Source organism: Salvelinus sp. IW2-2015, linkage group LG20 (assembly GCF_002910315.2).
Source record: "Salvelinus sp. IW2-2015 linkage group LG20, ASM291031v2, whole genome shotgun sequence".
NCBI classification, from domain to species: Eukaryota; Metazoa; Chordata; class Actinopteri; order Salmoniformes; family Salmonidae; genus Salvelinus; species Salvelinus sp. IW2-2015.
This window is the reverse complement of record NC_036860.1, coordinates 41357662-41371701: the sequence shown is the minus strand read 5'-3', so window position 1 is coordinate 41371701 and position 14040 is coordinate 41357662. Positions and strand designations below refer to the sequence as shown.

Genomic DNA, 14040 nt, shown 5'->3' with positions numbered 1-14040 from the left:
ATGGTAAAAGGGAGGTGAGTGCTCCCAACGAGGAAAATGAGTTTATACAGTCCATATGGGTTTTATTCAGTTGGACTGGGAAGTAGAAGGAGAGCGTTACTGTATGTGGGGGACTGTGAATGGGAGATGTCCCAGAGTCCCACTTCAACTCCAAACATTAGTCATCTTAATGGAAATGGACTGAGCTTAAACACATCTGCCTCTCTCTCATTCACTCTCCTTTTATTCATCTCTCCCTCTCTTTCACTTTCCTTCTGTTACTCTTCCCCTATATGTTATCATAGGCGGAAATCCCAGGGGGGACGGGGGGGACACGACCCCCCCATCCTGGGAAAAATATGATTTGTCCCCCCCAATATATCACTGTAAACATAACTATGTAATTTCAATAATATTAATAATACGCAATGAAAGCACTTGTGCTGATTATAGACACTTAATAGCGCGTTTTTAAGTTTCAAAAGATTGCGACCTCCCCCGCCCTTTGCCTCACGATGGTTTGATACACTGCCAGTTCTTTAGCTGGCAAGGTAATAGAGGGTTCGTATCTACTGTCCGAAAGGCACTCAATGTACGTAACTGACGTGAGGTTATCCAGTTCAATCGCCGCCATAGCAATGTATATATTTTTTTAATGTGGCAGGGTTCACACACTAGCTGAATTTGCAGAGCTAGCGCGCAACTAAAGCAACATTAACTATCAAGCTAGCTAGTACCTATTCCATTTATGTGGGCGTCGTCAAAGATGAATATTGCTATCTGAGTTTATTCCAAGATAGCATGCAGCTGTAGTGCTTCAAAGTCCCCGTGATAAGGTTAGCGATAAACTGAAGTCCAAACTGAACAAGAACTACACTCTCTTATACCATTGTCTTAAATATATTAATGGTCTCGTTCAAAAGCAAAATTGTCGCTAGTGAACTTTAAATTTTTTTTTCACCTTTAACCTAAAAGATTATAGCAAACACACAGAAAACTGAATTGGTGCTCGCTAGCTTTCAAATTCAGCTATTGTTGGAAGCCGCCAATATGAAACAAACTACTTAAAATTAAAACGTTGAGCATGATGTTGTGTAAATGTGTGTGTGTGCAGCACTAGACCTCCAGCCAGCCAGGTAGAAAAAATGCAAGAAAAAACGGACGACTCAGAGTATTTTTCAGGACACCAAAAGCAAAGTAAGAACTCTAGTAGCCTAAATCTCAAAGACCAGTTGATAAAATGTTATAAGAAAGAAGTGAAATGCTAATGGAATGTTTCACAATATGTCATTAAGCAGAGCAGGCAACAGATGGCACACAGACAGCAGAGCTGTGGACAGATGGAGGGACAGATGCAGGGACAGATGGCAGAGACAGGAGTCTTCAGGTAAGTTTGTTGAGTCTTTGTTTGGCACAATGAAAGGTTCTCATTTTTTTTACTTTGTAAAATAGGGACATAATTGGAAAATGCCATGGATACCCCGCTCTCAACTTTAAACTGGAGCAAACTAAGATTTGTTTAAGGCAATGGTATTGCTGTTGTGTTAATTGTGTAGTTTGTGTACGGTACTTAGGAGTACAAGGCAAACACCTTATTTTTTTCTAGGAGACAGACTGAGTCAGTGAGGTGGTGAAAGGAAAGAGCAGGAGAGAGACTTCAGAGGACATGTCACAGCCACGGCAGGACCAGGTGTCACCCTTTTTTGCCAGCAGCACCAGTAGGGGACAGTGGCACAGCATCTGTCCAGTTACCAGTGATGACACAGAACCATATCAGCCACACCCACAATTTATAGAACCGGCAAACTCTTGCAAACAGAGTGTGACGTTTCAAGAGAGAGGAACACTGCACTGATAAGGAACACTGCTATAACTATTATTATTAGTATATTTAATGATTTAAACAAGGTTGGGACAACCCTTCAGTTAACTACTGTACCTAACAATTACCAGTAGTAGTGATATATGGCCCTCAATATACATTTAACATATTACAACATAGGTCTATGTGTTACAGCACTACTTTTGGTGTCCCCCTCAGGAATTGCTCCTGAGAAAAATTCATGTTAATTGTCCCCTCCAAGGTTGATATCAGATTTTCGCTCCTGGTTATATATAATAACAATAAGAGCAATTGGCATGAATATGCCCCACATGACCTATAGGTCTGGCCTATATGCTGTCTTTGCCACTGTGCAGAGATGTAGGGGAGTTGTGAACTTGTGTGTGTGTGTGTGTGTGTTGTGTGGTGTGTGTGTGTGGTGTGTGTGTGTGTGTGTGTGTGTGTGTGTGTGTGTGTGTGTGTGTGTGTGTGTGTGTGTGTGTGTGTGTGTGTGTGTGTGTGTGTATATGCCCCACATGACCTATAGGTCTGGCCTATATGCTGTCTTGCCACTGTGCAGAGATGTAGGGGAGTTGTGAACTGTGTGTGTGTGTGTGTGTGTGTGTGTGTGTGTGTGTGTGTGTGTGTGGTGTGTGTGTGTGTGTGTGTGTGTGTGTGTGTGTGTGTGTGTGTGTTGTGTGTGTGTGTGTGTTGTGTGTGTGCGCCATACTCTGTGGCGCGTGTGTGTGTGTTAGTCTGTCAGTCTGTCTGTCAGTTTCTGTTTATACACATACAGTACAGGCATCCCCAAACAACATCTTAATATGTCAATCTGTAATGTATTATGATGTAGTCGTTTTTTAACCTAACACAACTGATTTCATCACAGTCTTTATTCATAAACAAGTAGCTGTTAAAATCTTAAAATCTTCCATGTGATAATACATAATTTAGGCATGTATGGCCTCAGTCTGTAGTGGATGCATCCACTGTAAAATGCACAGAGAAGTAAGTGATTATAGATTTTTAATGGCAGCCTGGGATCTTGGCAGAGCAAAGGCTAGTCCACTGGGAAATTCACTAGAGTTCACTTGACCTGACTGATGGAGAACCAATGCAAAGTTGATTAATGGGCATTTAAATGACTGGCTTTTGCTTGCTCTCACTCAAGCGGAGTAGTTAGGTCCTTTTTTTTGACTGAAGGCAAACCACAATGTCTGTCTGCAGTCACTCTGTGTGCCAGCCAATCTGCCGTGTTATTTTTTATAGCTTTGATATTTAATGTTTTACTGGAACTATTTGTCGTTTTATTGTGATTTTATTTTATTATGAAAAGAAAGTGTCCAGCGTACTTGCTATATAATATATATATATATATATAGAAATGTGTCATTTTTATTTTTGCAAGCTTAGCCATTTATGATTGTGTTATTGTAAAAAGAAAGCACACAGAGTTCCGAGTTCCGGGCTCCTTGCTTTATATAGAAGCATAGTTGAGTGCTGATGAAGTAAGTTAGGTCTCTGACTCCTTTCTCTGTGGTCCCGGCCTCAGCAACACTCTCCTTTTCATCCACAGAACCCCACTTTAAGAATGCTAAACCGCGCTGCGCCCCTGAGATTGTCTGGGGCTTGGCAGGCTTGGCAGGCACAGCCAGCCCGTACAAAGAGGTGATAGTCCCTGCAAAGTGCCCATCAATGGAGAAGTGCTTTAAGAGCCCAGAGGGGTGTAGGATTTCCATTCCAAATGAGCTCAGACTATTTGTTTGTGAGTGTGTGTTTGTTTGTAGGTGTGGATGTGAGCCAACGTGCCAGTGTATCTTGAATGTTTTGTGTGTGTGCGAGTGTGGATGTGTGTGTGGATGTGTGTGTTGTTTATAGGGTTATACAGAAGCCTGGTCTATCTCTTCTTGCCCAGGCTGTGCAGTAGTCTGTGCCCTCTGAGGTTGATGGCAGTCAGTCTAGTGTGTCATCAACACAGCGCTCTTTTTGTATCTGTCCACTGACTGGGCTGCTTTGTGCTGGAACGTTCCATGTGCCCCGGACCATTCCTGGTCATCCCTGGTAACAAGAACCCCCTGTGTCTTTGTTTGCTGATAATTTTAAAACAAACAATAAAAGCCTTTCAGATGGCGCCCTGATCACGTGGGGGATGAATCAGTAAAAGCTCTTCGTATTTGAGAGAGAGAGAGAGGTCTGGAAAGCCATCCGGGGCCTGTGGACCCACTGGAATGCTATAAGGCGGAAGCCTTCAATGGCCACAGTAACACAGACACAGTGCCAACCAGCCAGCCATTCAGCCATCAAAACAAATAAATGAATCTATGAATATTGTTGAATGATTGACCCCTGATGATGACAATTGCAACACCTGATGATGACAATTGCAACACCATATTATCACTGCATCACAATAGAGCTTCAATCTGAGTGGGAAATTGTTTCTATTGAATGGTAAGGACATTACAGGCATTAGTCAAAAGCATTACCACTTTACTAGTGGCATTTCAAAAAGAAAGCAGCAGACTCTGAATGTGTGTTTTGATAATCTTTTTCAGGCATCCAATCAGGATCCAAGAAGTCTGGTATCCCTGCCCCCAGGGAGATTCCCCCCACCATGACCAGGGACCGTGTGTCGCTGAGGGACCAGCTGCGGACCTCCACGACCAAGAAGATGGTCCCCAGCGCCAGCACCTCCAGCCTGGCCACCCTGGCAGCCAAGCACCAGCGTGGCTCCACCATCACAAAGCCCAGGGTGGACGCCGAGGGCTCGGAGAGAGGCTTCCTGGAGTGCCAGGTGAAGGAGCTTCTGGCCGAGGCCAAGGCCAAGGAGTTTGAGATCAGCAAGCTGAGGATAGAGCTGCAGCGCTGCCGGGGGAAAGCCTCATTGTCTTCATCCCCCTCGCCTCACAACACCCCCTCCACCCCACCTGAGGGTGCCCCCGATCAGGGCCAAGGTCTATCCCAGCAGGCCACAGATGCCCAGGCCCTGGTGGGGGAGCTGAGGGAGAAGAACGGGAAGTTCCAGAGGGAGCTGGCAGCTCTGAGGGAGGAGAACCAGGCCCTGAAGGAGAAGCTTCTCTCCCTGGAAACTTCGCCTGCCTCTCCTCTGTCCAACAACACTACCACCACCACCAGCCCCTCCAAGCCCTCCGTCAACGGCCTCCCCTCAGACAACAACACTAGTCCCCCAGCCAAGTCACCCACACCCAGCCCGCTCAAAACCTCAGTCTCCTCCGGCAGTGACATCACCAAGGGCTCGCCCTCTCCGGACTCCTCAGAGTTTGAGAAGATCCCGTCGCAGTCTGACTCAGTGAGCAGCAGTGGTGTAGGGGTGGGGAAGGGTTCGGGTCGCGACCCCTCAGTGGAGAGCCTGACGGAGCAGATCCAGAAGATGGAGGAAAGTCAGCACAGTACGGCAGAGGAGCTCCAGGCAACACTACAGGAGCTGGCCGACCAACAGCAGGTGGTCCAGGAGCTGACGGCTGAGAATGAGCGCCTGGCCGAGGAGAAGGGCCTCCTACAGACGTCGCTGCAGCAGCAAAGGGAGAGGGTAGAGTTGCTGGCCCAGAAGAATGAGGCCCTGGCCGGGAAGCTGCAGGAGGTGGCCCAGGTCCAGAGCGGGGACGAGTCGCGGGCGGCTGAGCTGGAGCAGCGCTACGCTGACCTGGTGGAGAGCTCTCACTTTGAGAGGGAGAAGCTGGTGGACATCCAGCAGCAGCTGACGGGGAGCCTGAGGACCCTGGAAGAGGAGCACCAGGAAACCCAGGGGCAGGTGAGGTCCCTCAGGCAGGAGAGGGATGACCTCCAAGGCCGGCTGGAGAAGGAGGTGGAGGCCGGGGGTGAGATGACGTGTGCGGCTGAGGAACACAGGGCTGCAACGGATGCCCTGAGGGTGGAGAACGGACGACTCAAAGCCCAGGTGGACCTAGAGAGACAGAAGGTTGGGGAGCTGAAGGCCATGCAGAGTGCTGGGGACAGCACAGAGCTGCAGAGGCTGCTGAAGGCGGCCCATTCTGAGAGAGACAGACTGGAGGGGGAGGTAACAGAGCTACGGCAGGAGCTGCTACAGGCCCAGACTGACACTGAACACGCACAGGGACTGCTGTCCAAGGTGGGTGGGACACCAAGCCATATAAAATAGAATAGAGTAGAAACTTTATTACTCACCAAGGTGGGTGGAATACCAATTTGCATCTCATCCTCGAGCAGTCGGGGTTCTGTGGGGTTCTGTGGGGTTATTTAAGATACTCTTTAGGTAGGGTTTCAGATGTTTTCGGAAGATGGGCAGGGACTTTCTTGTCCTAGCTTCAGGGGGATGCTGGTTCCACCAATGGGGTGCCAGGACAGAGCTTTGACTGGGCTGAGCGGGAGCTGCCCTCCCGTAGGGGTGGGAGTGCCAAGAGACCAGAGGATGCAGAACGAAGTGCTCATGTTGGGGAGTAGGGTTTGAGCATAGCCTGAAGGTAAGGAGGGGCAGTTTCTCTTGCTGCTCTGTAGGCAAGTACCATGGTCTTGTAGTGGATACAAGCTTCCTACACAATACCTCATCTGCCATGATGGTTTGAATTAAGATAAATATTGTATTGCTAATGAAGACAGGCTTTGTGGCTATAGTTCAGCACTTTCCCTCACCACTCTCCAACGTATGAACTCATGTTCTATGAAATTGTTTTCATCTGCTTATAGGATCAGAGCTTGAGTGAGCAGTGGTTTTCCCCCACAACACCACACGTCAGCAGCCTGGGCTGTGTGGGTTTAGGGTCCCTTCTGTGGTTGTTGATGTGAACACGGGGTGTGTCCTAGTCAGCTGCCTCTGACTGATGTCATAACTAATTGACTCTACACTGGGGTGGTCCAGTCAGGGCAGACCTGGGTTCATACAGTATTTGTTTTCTTTCAAATACTTTTGCCCCGTTTCATTGAGCCTGCCTGTTGCAATGGAACCAATGGAATAGTCCCAAATGTTGAAACGCTGACCATCTGGCACAGGTTGAATCAAACATTAAAACTATTTGAAAGAAAAGAATCCTATCTGAACCTTGGCAGGTCAAGTCGAGTGACATATGACTCAGGCTTCTGGCTCCTGACAAATGGGTGTGAGGGCGAGGCCGGTAAATAATGACTTCAGTCACTAACGTCATGCTCTACATACTGTAAGAAGACGTGCTGTGGAGAATGCATTGTGTCATCAATATCTTTTTTTAATACAATACATCATGCCTGGGGGCTTTCACAGTATGTGTCCCAGTAACCCAGCATGTATTGTAGCCTATGATGGAGCTGTACAGATGTAGGATCTTAATTTCAAATCAAATCGAATTTTATTAATCACATGGTTCGTAAACAACAGGTGTAGACTAACAGTGAAATGCTTACTTAGGGCCCTTCCCAACAATGCAGAGAGAAAGAAAATATAAAAAGTATAGAAAAGTAAAACGTAATAATACAAGTAATAATAAATACACAATGAGTAACAATAACTTGGCTATATCCAAAGGGTACCAGTACCATGTCGATATGCAGGGGTACGAGGACATTGAGGTATATATGTAAATTTCCAGTGCATTCGGAAAGTATTCAGACCCCTTGACTTTTTCCACATTTTGTTACGTTACAGCCATATTCTAATATTAGTTAGTTTTTACAGGTTTTTACATATTTTTGRAACTGAAATGTAACATTTACATAAATATTCAGACCCTTTACTCAATACTTTGTTAAAGCACCTTTGGTATCGATCACAGTCTTCTTCTTGGGTATGACGCTATAAGCTTTGCACAAGCTTTGCACACCTGTATTTGTGGAGTTTCTCCCATTTTCCTCTGCAGATCCTCTCAAGCTCTGTCAGGTTGTATGGGGAGCGTTGCTGCTCAACTATTTTAAGGTCTCTCCAGAGATGTTTGATCGAGTTCAAGTCCGGGCTCTGGCTGGGCCACTAAAAGACATTCAGAGACTTGTCCCGAAGCCAATCCTGCGTTGTCTTGGCTGTGTGCTTAGGGTCGTGAACCTTCGCCCCAGTCTGAGGTCCTGAGCGCTCTGGAGCAGGTTTTTGTTAAGGATCTCTCTGTACTTTGCTCCGTTCATATTTCCCTCGATCCTGACTAGTCTCCTAGTCCCTACCGCTGAAAAACATCCCCACAGCATGATGCTGCCACCACCATGCTTTACCGTAGGGATGTTGTCAGGTTTCCTCCAGACGTGACGCTTGTCATTCAGGCTAAAGAGTTCAAACTTGGTTTCATCAGACCAGATAATCTTGTTTCTCATTGAGAGTCCTTTAGGTGCCTTTTTGCAAACTCCAAGCGGGCTGTCATGTGCCTTTTACTGAGTAGTGGCTTCCTTCTGACCACTCTACCATAAATGCCTGATTGGTGGAGTGCTGCAGAGATGGTTGTCCTTCTGGAAGGTTCTCCCATCTCCACAGAGGAACTCTAGAGCTCTGTCAGAGTGACCATTTGGTTCTCCCTGACCAAGGCCCTTCTCCCCCGATTGCTCAGTTTGGCCGTGTGGCCAGCCTTAGGAAGAGTCTTGGTGGTTCCAAATTTCTTCCATTTAAGATTGATGGAGACCACTATGTTCTTGGGGACCTTCAATGCTGCAGAKATTTTTTGGTACCCTTCCCCAGATCTGGGCCTCGACACAATCCTGTCTCCTTCAAACTCATATCTTGGTTTTTGCTCTGACATGCACAGTCAACAGTGGGTCCTTATATAGACAGGTGTGTGCCTTTCCAAATAATGTCCAATCAATTGAATTTGCCACAGGTGGACTCCAATCAAGTTGTAGGAACATCTCAAGGATGATCAGCGCGCACTAGCGACTCCTGTGGCGGGCCGGGCGCAGTGCGCGCTGACCAGGTAGCTAGGTGTACGGTGTTTCCTCCGACACATTGGTGCGCCTGTCTTCCGGGTTGGATGCGCGCTGTGTTAAGAAGCAGTGCGGCTTGGTTGGGTTGTGTTTCGGAGGACGCATGGCTCTCGACCTTTGTCTCTCCCTAGCCCGTACGGGAGTTGTAGCGATGAGACAAGACAGTAACTACTAACAATTGGATACCACGAAATTGGGGAGAAAAAGGGGAGAAAATTAAAAATATTTTTAAAAAAAAACTGTTTTCGCTTTGTCATTATGAGGTATTGTGTGTAGATTGTGGAGGATAAAAAATATATATATATATATTTCAAAATAAGGCTGTAACGTAACAAAAAGTGGAAAAAGTCAAGGGGTCTGAATACTTTCCGAATGCACTGTAACTAAGAATAAGTGACAGGTAATAAACAGTAGTAGCAGCGTATGTGAAGAGTCAAAAAAGTTAGTGCAAAAAAGGTCAATGCAGATAGTTAAATAGTTATCCAAATAGCTACCCAGACTAACTATTTAGCAGTCTTATGGCTTGGGGGTAAAAGCTGTTCAGGGTCCTGTTGGTTCCAGACTTGGTGCAACTATTTAGCAGTCTTGTTTAGCAGTCTTATGCCTTCGGGGTAGAAGCTGTTCAGTGTCCTGTTGGTTCCAGACTTGGTGTGTTGGACTGCTTGCCGTGCGGTAGTAGAGAAAACAGTCTATGATTTGGGTGGCTGGTGTCTTWGACAATTTTTAGGGCCTTCCTCTGACACCGCCTGGTATAGAGGTCCTGAATGGCAGGAAGCTCGGCACCAGTGATGTACTGAGCTGTACGCACTACACTCTGTAGCGCCTTGTGATTGGATGCCAAGCAGTTGCCATACCAACGCTGTGATGCAGCGCGTCAAGATGCTCTCAATGGTGCAGCTGTAGAACTTTCTGAGGATCTGAGGACCCATGCCAAATCATTTAAATCTCCTGAGGGGGAAGAGGTGTTGTCGTGCCCTCTTCACAACTGTGTTGGTGTGTGGCCCATGATAGATCCTTAGTGATGTGGACATCAAGGAACAGTGGACACCCGCTCCAGTACAGCCCTTTCAATGTGAATGGGGGCGTGCTCGGCCCTCCGTTTCCTGTAGTCCACGATCAGCTCCTTTGTCTTGCTGACGTTGAGAGAGAGGCTGTTGTCCTGGCACCACACTGCCAGGTCTTTGACCTCCTCTCAACAGACACTGGGAGACAAATTCACCTTTCAGCAGGACAATTGCCTAAATCACAAGGCCAAATATACACTGGAGTTGCTTACCAAGACAACCTAGTTACAGTTTTGACTTAATTCAGCTTGAAAATGTATGGAAAGACTTGAAAATGGCTGTCTATTGAATTAAGGGTAGAGGCGGTTTATGTACTCGCCGACATAGTTTCATCAGGGTGCCCTCACGTCGGCCTCTCTTGCGCCGCCTTTTTCTTTTTCGAGTCTCGGGGACTAGGGTCTGGTCCAGAGTGAGCATTATGTCCTGCACCTCTGACTCATTAAAATAGAAATCTTCATCCAAATTGAGGTTAGTGATCACTGTTCTCATGTCAAGAAGCTCTTTTCGGTCATTGGAAACGATGGCGGAAACATTATGTACAAAAAAACACACACAATGATAGGGTTGGTCAAGAGCCCGATAAACGGCTGCTTTCCATTGCAGTGCCATTTTAGATAATTTGATCCAGTTTGCTACAGTAGGAATAATCCTGCAGCAACAGGACATGTGAATTATTATGTGGATTATAATCAATTTACATTTTTCTAGGGGTTGATACATTTTTTCAAGTCTGAAATTGAAAAGTGGAAATTACAAACTTCATAAGCCTTTTTAAGCCTCAAATACACTAGAAGTTAAACATTTCCTGCATTGCAAGTTCTCCTGCAACAGGATGATCAAATGAAGATGCTACATCTGTAGTAGGGAATGCATGGGTGATTGAGGTTACTGTCAATAGTGTATCAGGAAGTGTATTACCTGCAGCAGGAGACAAGGGCTCAAGACACTAAACTGTAAAATCAATGATTCATCATCACCTTTTTACCCAGGAGCCAGTTACACTGTAGTGTAGGCTTTGCTATCAGATTGGCTTTAGAGGAGTTCCTACTAAACTCTTGTGCCAATGAGTCTCTGTGGACACTAGCAGGGCTGACGTCCAACAGTTTTTAACAGCTTTTTATCTTTTATTACGTCAGACTACAATAGAGTATTAGCAGTTACAGACAGAGCGTCATACAGATCTAACGCTGTGGTTACAATAAGGGATGTGTCAATGTCAGTTATGCTAAGTGATAAGCACACATGCCCAGACTTGAGGATGTCTGGTGGTTTAGATGTGTTAATGGTTAAGTAACCCTTAACTATCTAGTGATTAGGCAAAGATTTATGAATTAACTGTCAAATACAATCACAAAACTTCTGAGGACATGGAATGATAAATGAAGCACACACAATAGGCCTAATTCTGTCGAACCTCTGCATTCACACCTGCTTTATGTAAAGGCCTTTTGTATTCTCCTTTCATCTTTAATATAGAGGAAACAGGTACATGAATGGACATTGAAAAAGTGGGTACACTGTCACTACAGACACAGGGCTGTTGGCAGCCAACAGGACACCTGTAGAAAGAGGCCTGTTGATGGATGTTTGGACTAACCAATCAGGCCATCTCTTAAATGGCTCTATGTGTGATAACCAATCAGGTCATCTCTTACTATGTCTCGCCATGTGACTAACCAATCAGATCATCTCTTACTATGTCCCAGGCTGAGGCTGAGTGCAAGCAGGTGGCAGAGCGAGCCGTAAGGCTTGAGGAAGCGCTGAGTGGCCATGTCAGTGCCCTGGAGAAGGGGGGGCAGCAGGCCGACGGCCAAATCAAGGACCTGAAGGAGACCATCTTTGAGCTGGAGGACCAGGTGGAGCAGCAGAGAGCCGTCCACCTCCACACCAACCAGACCATCCTGGACCTAGAGCGTACGTTCCCTAGTTAGTGTATATATCACCAGTCTACTACTACTCTACCACCTCCATCCTGGACCTGGAGAGTACAACTGTCATCAACTGTCCTCAACCTAACCTCAGGGGTTTTTACTTGTTACAGAAGCACAGCTCTCCTAAACACATAGTGCCGGTTTCCCTGACCCAGATTAAGCCAACATCTGAACTAAATAGCATGTGCTCAAAATATTTTTTTTGTCCGGGAATGGGCTTATTCAGAGTACATCACCAGTGTGGCTCTGTTTGAGGGGAGCAGGAAGGTCTCTCAGCTGGGGCTGACAAATTGGAGCTGCTGTCTGAAGCACCAGATCTACTGCTTAGCTCCACTACATTGACAGATACAGATGTCTGAGTATTGGCCTGGCAGGGCTTTCCACTGATTCACTGTGACCTTGCAGGCTGGCTGGCTGGCTTCTGGCTAGCTGGTTAGGTCTATTAGAGGCTTTCTCCCACTGAGCCCTAAATGCTGAGATAACATGCAGATTGTCTCCCTATCCGGATCCTCAGCACGACAGAAAGACAGACAGACAGACAGACAGACAGACAGACAGACAGACAGACAGACAGACAGACAGACAGACAGACAGACAGACAGACAGACAGACAGATGCAGGCAGTTTATTACGAGCACATCTGTCTCTGTCCTACAGACCTGTTTGTGCAGTTTAGTAAAAAACAATGTTAGAACTAAATATTTGTAGCGGTCAGTATGCATTGTTTGAGTTATTTTATTTGGTTAAATCAAATTTTAATTTCATGTTTGGTTAAATCAAATTTTAATTTGATGCTAATGCGAGTGTAGCGAAATGCTTTTGCTTCTAGTTCCAACAGTGCAGTAATATCTAACAAGTAATCTAACAATTCCCCAACAACTACATAATACACACAAATCTAAAGGGGTGAATGAGAATATGTACATTTGAAGTCAGAAGTTTACATACACCTTATCCAAATACATTTAAATACAGTTTTTCACAATTCCTGACATTTAATCAGATAAAAAATTCCCTGTCTTGGGTCAGTTAGGATCACCACTTTATTTTAAGGATGTGAAATGTCAGAATAATAGTAGAGAGAATGATTTATTTCAGTTTTTATTTCTTTCATCACATTCCCAGTCGGTCAGAAGTTTACATACACTCAATTAGTATATGGTAGCATTGCCTTTACATTTTTTAACTTGGGTCAAACGTTTTGGGTAGCCTTCCACAAGCTTCCCACAATAAGTTGGGTGAATCTTGGCCCATTCCTCCTGACAGAGCTGGTGTAACTGAGTCAGGTTTGTAGGCCTCCTTGCTCGCACACGCTTTTTCAGTTCTGCCCACACATTTTCTATAGCATCGAGGTCAGGGCTTTGTGGTGGTCACTCCAATACCTTGATTTTATTGTCTTTAAGCCATTTTGCCACAACTTTGGAAGTATGTTTGGGGTCATTGTCCATTTGGAAGACCCATTTGCGACCAAGCTTTAACTTCCTGACTGATGTCTTGAGATGTTGCTTCAATATATCCACATTATTTTCCTGCCTCATGATGCCATCTATTTTGTGAAGTGCACCAGTCCCTCCTGCAGCAAGCACCCCCACAACAAAGCACCGCGCTTCATGGTTGGGATGGTGTTCTTCGTCTTGCTGTAACCCTTCTCCTCTTTGTCTGATGATGAGGAATAGGAATCATTGGACCAACACGCAGCGTGGTAAGTGTTCATACTACTTTAATAAAATAAACTGAACACTGAATAACAACAAAACAACAAAGAGAGAGAACGAAACGAAACAACAGTTCTGTAAGGTGAAAACACACAAAACAGAAAACAACTACCCACAAACACAGGTGGGAACAGGCTACCTAAGTATGGTTCTCAATCAGAGACAACGATTGACAGCTGCCTCTGATTGGGAACCATACCAGGCCAAARACATAGAACWAGACAACATAGAACACAACATAGAATGCCCACCCCAACTCACGCCCTGACCAACCAAAATAGAGACATAAAAAGGATCTCTAAGGTCAGGGCCTGACAGTACCCCCCCCAAAGGTGCGGACTCCGGCCGCAAAACCTAAACCTATAGGGGAGGGTCTGGGTGGGCATCTATCCGCGGTGGCGGCTCTGGTGCGAGACGTGGACCCCGCTCCACCTTAGTCTTGGCCCACTTAGGTGGCGCCTCTGGAGCGAGGACCCTTACCGTCGACTGGGGAACTGGGGACCCTCGCAGCGGGCCCCGGACAGGAGGGCAACTCTGGCTGCTCCGGACAGGAGGGAGACTCTGGCTGCGCCGGACAGGAGGGAGACTCTGGCTGCTCCGGACAGGAGGGAGACTCTGGCTGCTCCGGACAGGAGGGAGACTCTGGCTGCTCCGGACAGGAG

At 46.2% G+C, this 14040-nt stretch overlaps 1 protein-coding gene across 3 annotated transcripts in view; it reads left to right on the top strand.

Annotated features, from left to right (window-relative positions):
• Positions 1-14040, top strand: part of LOC111981317 (cytospin-B-like) — a 187865-nt gene that overhangs the window by 114777 nt on the left and 59048 nt on the right. For all 3 annotated transcript variants that reach the window (XM_024012534.2, XM_024012535.2, XM_024012536.2), the window contains 2 exons: positions 4357-5912; positions 11439-11646. In XM_024012534.2, coding sequence (XP_023868302.1) covers positions 4357-5912; positions 11439-11646 — 1764 coding nt within the window. The remainder of the gene's footprint in view (positions 1-4356; positions 5913-11438; positions 11647-14040) is intronic.